At 44.6% G+C, this 16841-nt stretch overlaps 1 protein-coding gene across 4 annotated transcripts in view; it reads left to right on the top strand.

Annotated features, from left to right (window-relative positions):
• The window catches only part of LOC136620449 (spectrin beta chain, non-erythrocytic 5-like), a 48876-nt gene extending 33384 nt beyond the window's left edge, over window positions 1-15492 (top strand). For 3 of the 4 annotated variants that reach the window (XM_066595221.1, XM_066595224.1, XM_066595223.1), the window contains 9 exons: window positions 6338-7990; window positions 8215-8292; window positions 8524-8610; window positions 8864-8955; window positions 9303-9388; window positions 9528-9597; window positions 9914-10017; window positions 10292-10408; window positions 13666-15492. In XM_066595221.1, the coding sequence (XP_066451318.1) occupies window positions 6338-7990; window positions 8215-8292; window positions 8524-8610; window positions 8864-8955; window positions 9303-9388; window positions 9528-9597; window positions 9914-10017; window positions 10292-10408; window positions 13666-13874 (2496 nt within the window). In that variant the 3' untranslated portion in view covers window positions 13875-15492. The remainder of the gene's footprint in view (window positions 1-6337; window positions 7991-8214; window positions 8293-8523; window positions 8611-8863; window positions 8956-9302; window positions 9389-9527; window positions 9598-9913; window positions 10018-10291; window positions 10409-13665) is intronic. The other variant, XM_066595225.1, reaches the window with a different exon arrangement.
• The last annotated feature ends 1349 nt before the right edge of the window (window positions 15493-16841 follow it).

The raw sequence follows: 16841 nt of genomic DNA, 5'->3' as shown, positions 1-16841 counted from the left end.
ACAACTAGATAGAATATGTAACTCTTTGACAGAAGAGCCGGGCCTTAAAGGGGAAACGCTCATGTAGTGGAGTCCATGCACAGGTGGTATAATCCCCCTTAGGCTTGTACAGTTGTGTTTTACCTGCTGGTTTGCTGTGATTTATAATTGCATGGCCACTGGAGGGCGCTATCGCTCTTCTTACTTGTGTCTCTGCAGATATCTTACTTTTTACCTTCATACCTAGATACCACACTCTTCATCCTCTAACCCAGATGGCATTCATCACCCTCACACCCAAATATCACACTCATCATCCTTTCACCAAGTTATCTCAGTCATCACCCTCTTCACCTCACTCATCACCCTCATATCCCCTTCATACCCAGATACCTCACTCATACCTGAATATCCCTTTTATACCCTGATACCTCACTCATACCTGAATATCCCTTTTATACCCTGATACCTCACTCATACCTGAATATCCCTTTTATACCCTGATACCTCACTCATACCTGAATATCCCCTTAATACCAGGTACCTCACTCATCACCCAAATAACCCCTTCATACTCAAATACCTCACTCATACCCGGATATCCCCTTCATACCCAGATACCTCAGTTATACCCGAATATTCCCTTCATACCCAGATACCTCATATCATACTCATATCCAGATATCTCAGTCATCACACTCAGATATCTTACTCTTGACCCTCATCCCCGGATATTACACTTATCACCATCATACCACATATTCCCTCATACTGAGATATCTCACCCATCGCCTTCATACCCAGATATCTCGCTCATAACTTTCATACCCATAAAATCTCAGATATCCTACTCTTCACCCTCATACCTGAATATTCCCTTCATACGACGATACCTCACTCTCACCCAAATATACCCTTCATATGCAGATACCTCACTTATACCCCAAATATCCCCTTCATACCCAGATACCTCACTCATCACTCGAATATCCCCTTCATACCCAGATACCTCACTCATCAACCAAATATCTCCTTCATACCCAGATACCTCACTCATCACCCGAATATCCCTGTCAAACCCAGATACCTTACTCATCACCCGAATATCCCCTTCATACCCAGATACCTTACTCATCACCCTCATATCCCCTTCATACCCAGATACCTCACTCATACCTGAATATCCCTTTTATACCCTGATACCTCACTCATACCTGAATATCCCCTTAATACCAGGTACCTCACTCATCACCCAAATAACCCCTTCATACCCAAATACCTCACTCATACCCGGATATCCCCTTCATACCCAGATACCTCAGTTATACCCGAATATTCCCTTCATACCCAGATACCTCATATCATACCCAGATACCTCATATCATACTCCTATCCAGATATCTCAGTCATCACCCTCACACTCAGATATCTTACTCTTGACCCTCATCCCCGGATAATACACTTATCACCATCATACCACATATTCCCTCATACTGAGATATCTCACCCATCGCCTTCATACCCAGATATCTCGCTCATCACCCGAATATCCCTGTCAAACCCAGATACCTTACTCATCACCCGAATATCCCCTTCATACCCAGATACCTTACTCATCACCCGAATATCCCCTTTATACCCAGATACCTCCCTCATACCCAAATATTCCCTTCATACCCAGGTACCTCACTCATCACCCGAATATCCCCTTCATACCCAGGTACCTCACTCATCACCCGAATATCCCCTTCATACCCAGGTACCTCACTCATCACCCGAATATCCCCTTCATACCCAGGTACCTCACTCATCACCCGAATATATCCCCTTCATACCCAGGTACCTCACTCATCACCCGAATATCCCCTTCATACCCAGATACCTCACATATCAACCAAATATCCCCTTCATATCTAGATGCCTCACTCATCACCGGAATATTCCCTTCATACCCAGATACCTCAGTCATCAACCAAATATCTCCTTCATACCCACATACCTCACTCATTACCCGAATATCCCCGTCAAAGCCAGATACCTCAGTTATACCTGAATATTCCCTTCATACCCAGATACCTCACTCATACCCAAATATCCCCTTCATACCCAGATACCTCACTCATACCTGAATATCCCCTTCATACCCAGATACCTCACTCATACTTGAATATCCCCTTCATAACCAGATACCTCACTCATCACCCGAATATTCCCTTCAAACCCAGATATCTCACTCATACCTGAATATCCTCTTCATACCCACATACCTCACTCATCACCCGAATATCCCCTTCATACCCACATACCTCACTCATCACCCGAATATCCCCTTCATACCCACATACCTCACTCATCACCCGAATATCCCCTTCATACCCGGATACCTCACTCATACCTGAATATCCCCTTCATACCCGGATACCTCACTCATACCTGAATATCCCCTTCATACCCAGATATCTCACTCATACCTGAATATCCCCTTCATACCCAGATACCTCACTCGTACCCAAATATCCCCTTCATACCCGGATACCTCACTCATACCTGAATATCCCCTTCATACCCGGATACCTCACTCATACCTGAATATCCCCTTCATACCCAGATATCTCACTCATACCTGAATATCCCCTTCATACCCAGATACCTCACTCATACTTGAATATCCCCTTCATAACCAGATACCTCACTCATCACCCGAATATTCCCTTCAAACCCAGATATCTCACTCATACCTGAATATCCTCTTCATACCCACATACCTCACTCATCACCCGAATATCCCCTTCATACCCACATACCTCACTCATCACCCGAATATCCCCTTCATACCCACATACCTCACTCATCACCCGAATATCCCCTTCATACCCGGATACCTCACTCATACCTGAATATCCCCTTCATACCCGGATACCTCACTCATACCTGAATATCCCCTTCATACCCAGATATCTCACTCATACCTGAATATCCCCTTCATACCCAGATACCTCACTCGTACCCAAATATCCCCTTCATACCCGGATACCTCACTCATACCTGAATATCCCCTTCATACCCGGATACCTCACTCATACCTGAATATCCCCTTCATACCCGGATACCTCACTCATACCTGAATATCCTCTTCATACCCACATACCTCACTCATCACCCGAATATCCCCTTCATACCCACATACCTCACTCATCACCCGAATATCCCCTTCATACCCACATACCTCACTCATCACCCGAATATCCCCTTCATACCCGGATACCTCACTCATACCTGAATATCCCCTTCATACCCGGATACCTCACTCATACCTGAATATCCCCTTCATACCCAGATATCTCACTCATACCTGAATATCCCCTTCATACCCAGATACCTCACTCGTACCCGAATATCCCCTTCATACCCGGATACCTCACTCATACCTGAATATCCCCTTCATACCCGGATACCTCACTCATACCTGAATATCCCCTTCATACCCAGATATCTCACTCATACCTGAATATCCCCTTCATACCCAGATATCTCACTCATACCTGAATATCCCCTTCATACCCAGATACCTCACTCGTACCCAAATATCCCCTTCATACCTAGAAACCTCACCTATACAGCGAATGTGAATAGCTGAACGGTTTAGCGAGCGAATGATTTATACGCCTGTGTAAGCAGGCTGTACGAGCGATCATGCGAGCGATTCATCATTAGGTGTAAAAGCACCCTAAGGCCTGCGTCACACGAGCAGCATTTTACGTACACAATACGCAGTGAATAGAACCCATTGATTTCAGTTACTTTGTTCACATGTGCGTATTTTTCACGTATATTTTATTCGCGCACAAAATACCCAGCATCCTCTATTCTTCCTGCACATTTGCATACAAAAATAGCGCATATTGAACTAATTAACTTAATTGCCCATTTCTATAAATGGGAGCGCACTTGTGTGCTTTTTTGCGTACACAAATGCGCACGGTTTGCGTATTCAAAAAGTACAGTAAGAGCTCCTTCACACGGGCGTGTTCTTATCAGTATTTTGTGAGCCCAAACCCAGAGCAGGTCCGAAAAACAGAAGGAATGCAAATCTTTCCGCTAAACCTTCGCTCTGTGGATTCCATTTCTGGTTTTGAGTCACAAAAGATTGATGAAAAATGCGGGTGTGTGAAGGAGCCCCAAAGCATACAGATGCGTGCGCAGTAAATGCACGTGTAAATGCGCTTATGCCCGTGTGACACCGGTCCAAGGCCAGTCTCACACAACCGGATTTGAATTGGGGATTCCGAAAGCGTATGATTTGCAGTGATACATACATCAATCAAATGCATTGAATTACGCCCTTCCGCTGATATGACCTCACAATAGTGTCAGAATTGCGTAATCCCTGAGCGGAAAATAAAACGCATGTTCTATTTTACAGCATATATCCGCTCCTGCACACTGGCAATCGCGATATTGCCGTGTGAAAATCGCAGCAAAATCGCAACTTTTTTCCCGTGACTTCTGAGCGCCATAGCTGCTTTTTCTAAAAAAAAACACAAACCATTGCTGCCACTTGCGATTTTCTTGCGCGTTTTTTCGTGCAATTTTTGCAGCATTTTTTTTTTTTTTTTTTAAGCATGATAGTCAATAGGACATTTTAATGTTAAAAACGCATTTAATGTAAATCGCAGCTTTGTGATGCGATAAAAAGGAGGCTGCACAGGGATACATGGGAGATTTTTAAAAACGCAGAAAGATAGGACATGCCACCATTTTTTTTTCTCGCAACATCGCATTAGTGAAAGCACCGAAAATGTGAAGGAAGTCATTGGTTTCATTATTCTGCATTTTCACTCACTCTCACATCGTTCAAAGAACGCAAGATTTTCTCGCAAGTGTGAGGGCGCCCTTTAGAGTGGTTTTACATGGGCAATAAAATTGCGCGATTTTCGCATGATGCAAGCGAAAATGTTGAATTATGGAAACAATGTCTTTCAATGGTTTTCTTCACATTTGTGATGTTTTGACTCATGCGATGTTGCGAGAGAAAACAATCGCAGCGTGTTCTATTGTTCTGCGTTTTGCGGGGGGGGGGGGTTTCTCCCATGTTTCCTTATGGAGCCTTCTTTTTATTGCATCGCAAAGCACAAACTTGCGATTTTCATGCGATGCATTTTTAACATTACAAAGTCCTTTTGATTTTTGCACAAAAAAAGCGGCAAAATCGCAAGAAAAAAAACGCGCGAGAAAGTTGCAAATGATAGCAAATAATGTTTTGGTGAGAAAAAGCAGCGCTTACGCTCAAAAATCGTGGGAAAATAATCCGCGTTTTTCACGCAGCGATATCGCGATCGCTCGTATGAAACTAGCCTTATATCCAAACTTCTCACTCAGCACCTTCATACCCAAATATCTCCTTACCCTCATACCCACATATATCACTCTTGAGTTTCATACCCAGATATCTTGCTCATCACCTTAATACACAGATATTGTCCTCATCCAGATATCTCACTCATCCATCAGCTTCATAATTGGATATCTCATTTGTTACCTTCATACTCCGATATCTTACTGATCACTTTCATTCCCAGATATCACTCTCATACCCAGATATCACACGACCAGATATCTCCTTCATCACCCTCATACCCAGATATTTCATTACCCTCGTGCACAGATATAGCTCTCTTGAGTTTCATACCCAGATATCTTGTCCATCACCTTAATATTCAGATATCGTCCTCATTCAGATATCTCGATCATCCATCAGCTTCACAATTAGATATCTCATTTGTTACCTTCATACTCCGATATCTTACTGATCACTTTCATACCCAGATATCGCCCTCATACCCAGATATCACACAACCAGATACCTCCTTCATCACCCTCATACCCAGATATATCACTCTTGAGTTTCATACCCAGATATCTTGTCCATCACCTTAATATTCAGATATCGTCCTCATTCAGATATCTCGATCATCCATCAGCTTCACAATTAGATATCTCATTTGTTACCTTCATACTCAGATATCTTACTGATCAATTTCATACCCAGATATCACATGCCCAGATATCTCATTCATCACCCTCATACTCCGATATCTATCTTACCACCCTCATACTCAGATATCTTACTGATTACTTTCAGTCCCAGATATCTCCCTGAGGAAGGACCCTGGGAGGTCCGAAAGCTCGCTATAACATCATGTATTTTTGTTAGCCATTAAAAGGTATCATATCTACAAGATTACTTGGTTTCTCTTGTGGAGAACAATCACATCTCCCTCCCTCATCACTGTCCCCATCCCCACGCGCCTCGTGTATGTCCCTGATGTTGAGATCTCTCTGTCTCCTTCGTGTCCAGGTAAGCACTTATTTAAACACCAAAGAAGAAACACAAAATAAATACCAAAGCCTGACAGTGCCACGACTTTCCAAGACCACTCTTTCATCTGAACACAACTTGTTTCCTTCCTGTGAGTCTTCCTCTGATGTTTCACCTAAGATCAGATCCAACATATCCTTGAAGAGCCTCAGGAGGAAGGAGAAAGCTCAGAGATCTACAATACAAGAGATTATGGGACTTTGCACGGACACAAAACCCAACACCAAAGACACCCCCATATACCAGTCCTCTACGTGGCCTCCAAAGCAGCAGATGAAATTTACAACTTCAGGGAGAAATACGGAGCTTGAAACATTTTTAAACTATGTAGAAAACCCTCTCAGCAAGGACATTGATGCCGAATGTGGTTCTGGTTCTAAGAAACCAGTGCTGAAAACCCTTAGTGCTAGTCCACAAGCCATGTCTAGTTCTTGCCCACGTCTTACTGTAGGTAGTGTCTTGACTCTACAGATCTCTAAGGAGCCACACGTATTGGACAATATCCAAGATGCAATTACAGTTATATCCATGGATGACTCTGGAGATGCCCAAGAAAAGCCAACAGCCGATCAGATGGAGGTGACAGAAGAACACTCATCCCTCACTGGAAAAGACACCCATTGGCCGGGCACCAGGGCATGGCTAGAAGCCCTGACGAGTAGTTCTGGATACTGTAGGCAGAACATTCATGGATATGGGAAGTCAATGGCCAATGCACAGGAGTCTCAGGATTTCGAGGACTTTATTGATAACTTTGAGATAGACAGACATTCCCCTATTTTCTTAAAACATCTTGACCTTGACTGGGGCACACAAGATGAAGTCTTGAGTACACTCAAGAGCCTTGAAGCTGCTTCATCAAACTGTGATGTCTCCGATTCCCATTGTCGAGGTGGAGAAACTACAGAAGAAGAGACAAAAGGAGCAAGCACCTCATCTCCAGCCCTCCAAGAGACACAAGAAGGAGCTACCATCTCATCTCCAATCCTCCAAGAAACAGAAGGATCTACCACCCATTCTTCAGTCGTACAAGAGACAAGAGTGGCTTACTGTGTGAAGAAGCATTCTGTTAAGGGTCAACCATCTTTAACGCCTTCCTCCAACTGTGTCCTCCACACATATGACTCCATCCACCACCTACAGGACCCTTACAGTCCCATAGAGACCCCACCTGAGAAAAGGATATTCACTAAGACTAGTTCACTTCCAGATGTCCTTCATCCAGACCATGATTTTTTGGAGAACGATGATGAGGAGCTAGAAGGCATTTGGAATAATGCCAAGAAGGTTCCACAAGTGTGCCCAGTACAGGCGCCTCACAGCGTGGCTCCAAAAGAGATGGTGGGGGTTAATTTGCTTCCAGTGAAACAAAACTCTCATAGAGAACAATATGGCCAGGTAGTAATGGGAACTGAACCAAACATGTTGGTGGCCACATTCACTCTGCCAGCCTCTGCCATGTTATCTACAGAGTTAGTGATGGATAAAAGCCCCAACGCCTGGAAGGAAAACAGTCAAAGTACAGTCAAGGTCCCCGCAGACTGTTATCCAGAGGAGATCAGTGGAGAAAAATCAAGGCCAAATCCACAGACTCCTCCAACTGAGACTTTGGAGAAAATACCCACATTGAAGGTGAGAAGGTATTCTTATGACTCCTCCGCCTGTATCTTCTGTCAAATAGTTTACCTAGGTGTTAATATGATTCCTCCACCTGTTATCCAGGTGTAGTAGATAAGCTGGGTGCTTACATGACTGTTCTGCCTATATCGTGGGTATAATAGCTTATCTGGGTATTTTATGACTCCTCTGCCTCTATCCTTCATGGTTTTTGCATATGGCCTTGTCTTTTACTGCAGGTGACTCGGAAGCTGGACTTTCATTTGATGGAGGGCCCTTTGGAGAAGAAACATGTACTACAGGTGGGGGGCAAAAAGGTGAGTGGCTCATTAAGTGATCAAGGAAGGTATGGGGGCAGGGTTACATACAGGAGGTTCCAGGATGTTGCCTGTCACGGTGGGTGGTACCTGAAGCTGCCTATCGCAATGGTACTTGATACTGCCTGTCGTAGCGGGTGGTATCTCATGCTGTGGGCGACATCTTCTGTTGATACCAGTTTTAATTCATAATCCCCTTTTGCCATCACTCATGTGTCTCTATGTCTTCAGGCCTCTAGCCGCACATGGGGAACCTTCTACGCTGTGCTGGTGAGGAAGACCCTCTGCTTCTACCATGACCACAAACATTCCACCAAGGTGAGCACGAGCTCTTCAACGCAATGTCTGAATACTGCATAATACACAGTCACATCTGTTGCAGACACTCTTTATATTATTCAATGTTGATTAACAATAGCTATGATTTCCACATATGAACCCTATAAGGTTATTACTATGTCTTATATAGAGATTATAAGCTGTTAGATTGTCAGCTCTGCGGGTGACTGTGTCTGACGTATCTGTTCTTATATCTGTGCTACTGATGGATCCTCCGTTCCACTTCCCATAGAGTTCTGCTTCTGCTCCCCCGTTGCACCTCACAGGAGCGGTGTGCTCATTGGAATTGGACTACACCAAAAGAGACAACTGTTTCCGGCTACGGTGAGTGCAGAATCCACCTCTGGTCGTATGACCTTCAGTGGATAGTGATATGAATAATGAGACCCTTATTCGGGGACAGTAATAGGGAGGTGGTGTTGGCCTCAAGCTCCTAGTACACTATTTGCATTCTGTTGCTTTCTGGTACCATCTTGCTGAGCAGCAGCTGATGGCTAGTGTTGCCCGCATTCTCCACCAAATTTTGACAATCGCTCAGTGTCAGGTTAATTTTTGCTGCAGCTAAATTGCAGTGACTTCATATCACTTTTCACAGTCAGCAAAAAAGGTCACAATACACTTATACTATATACTCCGTATATAGTTCATTCATTTCACATCTTATCCTGCAGATTAATGGATGGATCTGAATATCTGTTTCGGGCCCCAAACCTTGAGTCTCTCCAGCAGTGGGTGACAAAACTGCGACATAACTCAGGTGAGTGACCACTTTTACCCAGTACTTGACTTGTCCATGACTGGCCACTAAAGTCATACTAACATGGAGTGGGCAGTGACTGGAGGAACTGGTCCCAGGAAGTTGTACTCATCCTTATGCGACCTTATATTATCTGCAGGAATGGAAGACTCAGATCTCCTCAGGAATGCAGCTCTGACCTCCGATATATCCCCAAGAATCATGTCTCGGTGAGATCATGGCGATTATCTCTAATAGTATGTATTGTCTGGGGCTATAGGACCCCTGACAGAGTGTGGTACAGTAAACTTTGCCATCATTTTCCCTCTGTTCCATTATTCTTTCTCATTTATTTCGCTGTCTCTCATTATGTATCTGGGGGTCAGTTATGGTCATTGGGTGGTATTTAGGGCTCAGCTATAGTCCTTGTGTGGTATCGGGTGGTCATACATAGCACTGGTGGAATATTTGTGGTTCAGTAATCATCATTGTAGGCTGTCTTGCTATTTTGGAATATTGATAGAGTCTAATTGTTGCTCTTTTAAGGTCATTGATGCCAGACTTGTGCCCGCCTACACCAGCACGAGCCGCAATTATGGTTCCAGTAGTCAATCCACCATATTGGAAGAAGGCGGAGAATGTGGCATCTGGTGAGACATCCTGTGGTTCCTTGGTAGGGGCTGTTATAGGGGTATTGTACTAGTCCTGTAATGTTACAGGGAACTGCTGTCATAACATAATGTTACAGGGAATTGGAGGTCACTGGGGTCAGGGAGAAAGTGTTCTATAAATCGCAGATAGGGAGAGTGGAGGTTGGGTCAATGGTGGAGTCACACTCAGAACATTATAACAGTCACAAGAGCACATTGCTGTGTATGCTTATATGTGTGTGTGTGTAATATGTTTCCTCTATTTGCATTACAGAAATTGCCAAACCGAACTCTCATCATCAACTGCCAGGTAGACTCCCAGAGTCTGATAACGATGGAGACCCTGATACTAACCTGACAATGAGGAGGAGGTCACAGTCCTTCAGCTCAGGTAAGATACAGCATATTATCTATCCAATTACTAGAGAGTAGTGATGACATCACTGAGAATGCAGCCTATCCAATCACTGTAGAGCAGCAGTGACATCACTGAAAATACAACCTATCTAACCACTAGAGAGCAGCGGTGACATCACTGGGAATGCAGCCTATCCATCACTAGAGAGCAGCAGTGACATCGCTGAGAATACAGCCTATCCATCACTAGAGAGCAGCAGTGTCACCACTGAGAATGCAGCCTATACAATCACTAGAGAGCAATGGTGACATCACTGAGAATGTAGCCTATCCAATCACTAGAGAGCAGCAGTGACCTCACTGAGAATGCAACCTATCCAACCACTAGTGAGCAGCATTGACATCACTGAGAATGCAGCCTATTCAATCACTAGAGAGCAGTGGTGACATCACTGAGAATACAACCTATCCAACCACTAGTGAGCAGCGGTGACATCACTGAGAATGCAGCCTATTCAATCACTAGAGACCAGCGATGACATCACTGAGAATACAGCCTATCCATCACTAGAGAGCAGCAGTGACATCACTGAGAATACAGCCTATCCATCACTAGAGAGCAGCAGTGACATCACTGAGAATACAGCCTATCCATCACTAGAGAGCAGCGATGACATCACTGAGAATGCAGCCTATCCATCACTAGAGAGCAGCAGTGACATCACTGAGAATACAGCCTATCCATCACTAGAGAACAACGGTGTGACCACTGAGAATGCAGCCTATACAATCACTAGAGAGCAATTGTGACATTACTGAGAATGTAGCCTATCCAATCACTGAGAATACAGCCTATCCATCACTAGAGAGCAGCAGTGTCACCACTGAGAATGCAGCCTATACAATCACTAGAGAGCAATGGTGACATCACTGAGAATGTAGCCTATCCAATCACTAGAGAGCAGCAGTGACATCACTGAGAATGCAACCTATCCAACCACTAGTGAGCAGCATTGACATCACTGAGAATGCAGCCTATTCAATCACTAGAGAGCAGTGGTGACATCACTGAGAATAGAGCCTATTCTTTACTAGAGAGCAGCGGTGTCACCACTAATAATGCAACCTATCCAATCCCTAGAGAGCAGCATTGACATCACTGAGAATACAACCTATCCAACCACTAGAGAGCAGTGGTGACATCACTGAGAATGCAGCTTATCCATCATTACAGAGCAGCAGTGAGATCACTGAGAATACAACCTATCCAACCACTAGTGAGCAGCGGTGACATCACTGAGAATGCAGCCTATTCAATCACTAGAGAGCAGCGATGACATCACTGAGAATACAGCCTATCCATCACTAGAGAGCAGCAGTGACATCACTGAGAATACAGCCTATCCATCACTAGAGAGCAGCAGTGACATCACTGAGAATGCAGCCTATCCATCACTAGAGAGAGACGGTGTCACCACTGAGAATGCAGCCTATACAATCACTAGAGAGCAATGGTGACATTACTGAGAATGTAGCCTATCCAATCACTAAAGAGCAGCGGTGACATCACTGAGAATACAGCCTATCCATCACTAGAGAGCAGCAGTGACATCACTGAGAATACAGCCTATCCAACCACTAGAGAGCAGCGGTGACATCACTGAGAATACAGCCTATCCATCACTAGAGAGCAGCAGTGACATCACTGAGAATACAGCCTATCCAACCACTAGAGAGCAGCGGTGACATCACTGGGAATGCAGCCTATCCATCACTAGAGAGCAGCAGTGTCACCACTGAGAATGCAACCTATACAATCACTAGAGAGCAATGGTGACATTACTGAGAATGTAGCCTATACAATCACTAAAGAGCAGCGGTGACATCACTGAGAATACAGCCTATCCCTTACTAGAGAGCAGCAGTGACATCACTGAGAATACAGCCTATCCATCACTAGAGAGCAGCAGTGATATCACTGAGAATACAGGCTATCCATCACTAGAGAGCAGCAGTGACATCACTGAGAATACAGCCTATCCATCACTAGAGAGCAGCAGTGACATCACTGAGAATACAGCCTATCCAACCACTAGAGAGCAGCGGTGACATCACTGGGAATGCAGCCTATCCATCACTAGAGAGCAGCAGTGACATCGGTGAGAGTACAGCCTATCCATCACTAGAGAGCAGCAGTGTCACCACCGAGAATGCAGCCTATACAATCACTAGAGAGCAGCAGTGACATCACTGAGAATGTAGCCTATCCAATCACTAGAGAGCAGCAGTGACCTCACTGAGAATGCAACCTATCCAACCACTAGTGAGCAGCATTGACATCACTGAGAATGCAGCCTATTCAATCACTAGAGAGCAGTGGTGACATCACTGAGAATACAACCTATCCAACCACTAGTGAGCAGCAGTGACATCACTGAGAATGCAGCCTATTCAATCACTAGAGAGCAGCGATGACATCACTGAGAATACAGCCTATCCATCACTAGAGAGCAGCAGTGACATCACTGAGAATACAGCCTATCCATCACTAGAGAGCAGCAGTGACATCACTGAGAATGCAACCTATCCAACCACTAGTGAGCAGCATTGACATCACTGAGAATGTAGCCTATTCAATCACTAGAGAGCAGTGGTGACATCACTGAGAATACAGCCTATTCTTTACTAGAGAGCAGCGGTGTCACCACTAATAATGCAACCTATCCAATCCCTAGAGAGCAGCATTGACATCACTGAGAATACAACCTATCCAACCACTAGAGAGCAGTGGTGACATCACTGAGAATGCAGCCTATCCATCATTACAGAGCAGCAGTGACATCACTGAGAATACAGCCTATCCATCACTAGAGAGCAACGGTGTCACCACTGAGAATGCAGCCTATACAATCACTAGAGAGCAATGGTGACATTACTGAGAATGTAGCCTATCCATCACTAAAGAGCAGCGGCAACATCACTGAGAATACAGCCTATCCATCACTAGAGAGCAGCAGTGACATCACTGAGAATACAGCCTATCCAACCACTAGAGAGCAGCAGTGACATCACTGAGAATACAGCCTATCCATCACTAGAGAGCAATGGTGACATTACTGAGAATGTAGCCTATCCAATCACTAAAGAGCAGCGGTGATATCACTGAGAATACAGCCTATCCAATCACTAGTGAGCAGCAGTGACATCACTGAGAATGCATTTGTTACAGATGTAAGAATGTTATTCCAGATTACTTTGGCGCTCGCTCCCTTGATCTGCTTTTTGTTACAGTCGTGTATCAGAAAGTGACACCAGTTTCCAGCCCTCGGGAGACCTCTTCAAGCTACTCTGTGACCGTTTATATTGACGAACCTCTCATACCCCGTGGGCGCTGTCACTCCTTTGCTGCCCCACAGGGAGAGTGGATCAGCAGACACACAGCAGACCTGAAGCCACGGAACAAATCTGTCTTCAGAAAGTTCTTCCGCAAGAAGGAATAACAGAGATGTGAGCTGTAATCCCAGGACTGCCGCTACTGAAAAACTGGAACCAGAGCTGAGGATGGGACTGGAGGATTATGGGACACAAAGGGACTGCAGAATGAAGACCAGTGGTCACGTGACCTGCATTGCCTGGTCAGTCTAGGCTCAGGAAGACCTGCAAAAAGAGCATTATACAGTATTCACTGGGTATTTATTACTACTGAGGCTGGAAGAATACACCCCTCCCCACTCCCTGTAGCAAGACATGAGTGCAGCTCTGGATTATAATACAATATGTAACTCAGGATCAGTACAGGATAAGTAATGTATGTTTACAGTGACTCCACCAGCAGAATAGTGAGTACAGCTCTGCAGTATAATACAGGATGTAACTCAGGAGCAGTACAGGATAAGTAATGTATGTACACAGTGACTCCACCAGCAGAATAGTGAGTACAGCTCTGCAGTATAATACATGATGTAACTCAGGATCAGTACAGGATAAGTAATGTATGTACACAGTGACTCCACCAGCAGAATAGTGAGTGCAGCTCTGGAGTATAATACAGGATGTAACTCAGGATCAGTACAGGATAAGTAATGTATGTACACAGTGACTCCACCAGCAGAATAGTGAGTGCAGCTCTGGGGTATAATACAGGCTGTAACTCAGCATCAGTACAGGATAAGTAATGTATGTACACAGTGACTCCACCAGCAGAATAGTGAGTGCAGCTCCGGAGTATAATACAGGCTGTAACTCAGCATCAGTACAGGATAAGTAATGTATGTACACAATGACTCCACCAGCAGAATAGTGAGTGCAGCTCTGCAGTATAATACAGGATGTAACTCAGGATCAGTACAGGATAAGTAATGTATGTACACAGTGACTCCCCCAGCAGAATAGTGAGTGCAGCTCCGGAGTATAATACAGGCTGTAACTCAGCATCAGTACAGGATAAGTAATGTATGTACACAATGACTCCACCAGCAGAATAGTGAGTGCAGCTCTGCAGTATAATACAGGATGTAACTCAGGATCAGTACAGGATAAGTAATGTATGTTCACAGTGACTCCACCAGCAGAATATCAAGTGCAGCTCTGGAGTATAATACAGGATGTAACTCAGAGGGAACATATGAGACTCCACTTTTGTTATTCTGGATACATATTTGATGGTCATTCACCTGCTGATCAGTATGTGTGGGTCCACCTTTCACAGGTAGTCTTCATGGTGGTCACATGATAATGTGGTATCTGTAGGTTTTACTATAGGATCTCTTAAGTCCTTGACAAAGCATCCACCAGATCAGATCGAGGGGTGATATACTCCTATGCCTAACATCTCCCCAGGTCACTTAACTGTGTCGTGGATGTGGTGACCTTTATATTATACTTATGTTTACCATGCGCACAACTCTCTATACTTGTACTAAGGTGGGATATAGTCACCGGGGTGCCTTACCCTTCAGTGATCCATCCACATCTGCCATCACCGTCCCATGCATATTAGAGACTGACCCCCACCATCCCGCACTCCCCTGCACTGACTGACTTGTATCTTTTTACATTTTTTTACTTTTCTGTAATTTTCAATTATGGTTTATAATATTAATAAAGAATATTTACAGACACGGTCGTCCGCTGTAAATGCCTCAATCCGGCTCTTCGAGGAAGTGTACAGTCATCAGGTTACACTGGTACTGACTCCCCAGTAAGATTGTGGGGTGCTGATGGGCTAGCATGGCAGCCTGGAGCCTACTGAAAGCCCCCAGCACTGCCAGGCATAGATACTTAGGGTGCTCACCCACTTGCGTTTTTCTTGTGCGTTTTTTTTCACGCGATTGTCAATGGGACTTTCTAATGCTAAGAACGCATTGCACAAAAATCGCAAAGCACATACTTGCAATGCGTTTTTAACATTAGAAAGTCCCATTGACAACTGCTTTAAAAAATTCCAGGCCCTCCCCATTCAGGTCCCGAGGCAATTCTTCCAAAACTTACACTCGCTCATGATTAAATTTATATGGGCAGGCAAGCCCGCTCGCATAGCGAGGAGCACCCTGTCCAAGCCCAAAAAAAGGAGGTTTGGGACTACCAAACTTCCTGAAATACTACCAAGCGGCACATTTGGTACGAACAGTAGATTGGCACAGACACTCTGACCTTAAGCTATGGGTGGAAATCGAACAATCATTTGTACAAATGCCACTGACAGCCCTCACGTGAACACAGGGACAAGCATCAACGGACTACACGAAACACCCTACAATTGGCCCGACAATGAGCATAATAAACAAAATAAGCACCAACGCAGACATCTCCCCTAAACCATCCCCCATGTACCCAATCCTAGGCAACACGGCGTTTCCGCCAGGGAACGAGAACAAAGCCTTCCGAAACTGGATAGCAGGAGGTAGATCCCGAGCGGAACACTTCCTACAAGAGGGCCAGTGGCTATCAGTAGACACGCTGAGAGGAATAACAGAACCAAACTCAATATCACTGTGGCAAACAATCCAACTAAGGCATTTTCTTCTATCACTCCCTAGACCCAACACATTCGCAAGACCAAAAACACAATTTGAAATAATGTGTAGCGGAGAGGGCCCAACCAGACATACCTTGTCCAGGGTTTATAACATACTTAATTCACAAAATAAAAACCAGCCGCTAGGATACATAAAAAGATGGGAAGAAGATCTCAAGATGACACTGACACAGGAGGAAAAGGAAAAAATATTCACTATTACACATCACTCCTCCATATCAAGTAAAGTACAGGAATCTGGTTACAAAGTCCTCTCTAGATGGTACAGGGTGCCCTCCAAACTACACAAGATATTCCCTGCGGTCTCCCCCCTGTGTTGGAGATGCGGAACAGAACAAGGGACCTTGCTGCATATTTTCTGGGAGTGTGTGGAGCTTACCAACTTTTGGTCAGAGGTGTGGCGGATCACCTCCAAGTTTACACACTACCC

Source organism: Eleutherodactylus coqui, chromosome 3, assembly GCF_035609145.1.
Source record: "Eleutherodactylus coqui strain aEleCoq1 chromosome 3, aEleCoq1.hap1, whole genome shotgun sequence".
Lineage (NCBI taxonomy): Eukaryota > Metazoa > Chordata > Amphibia > Anura > Eleutherodactylidae > Eleutherodactylus > Eleutherodactylus coqui.
The sequence above is the reverse complement of the archived record's forward strand: the minus strand, read 5'-3'. Positions and strand labels throughout refer to the sequence as shown.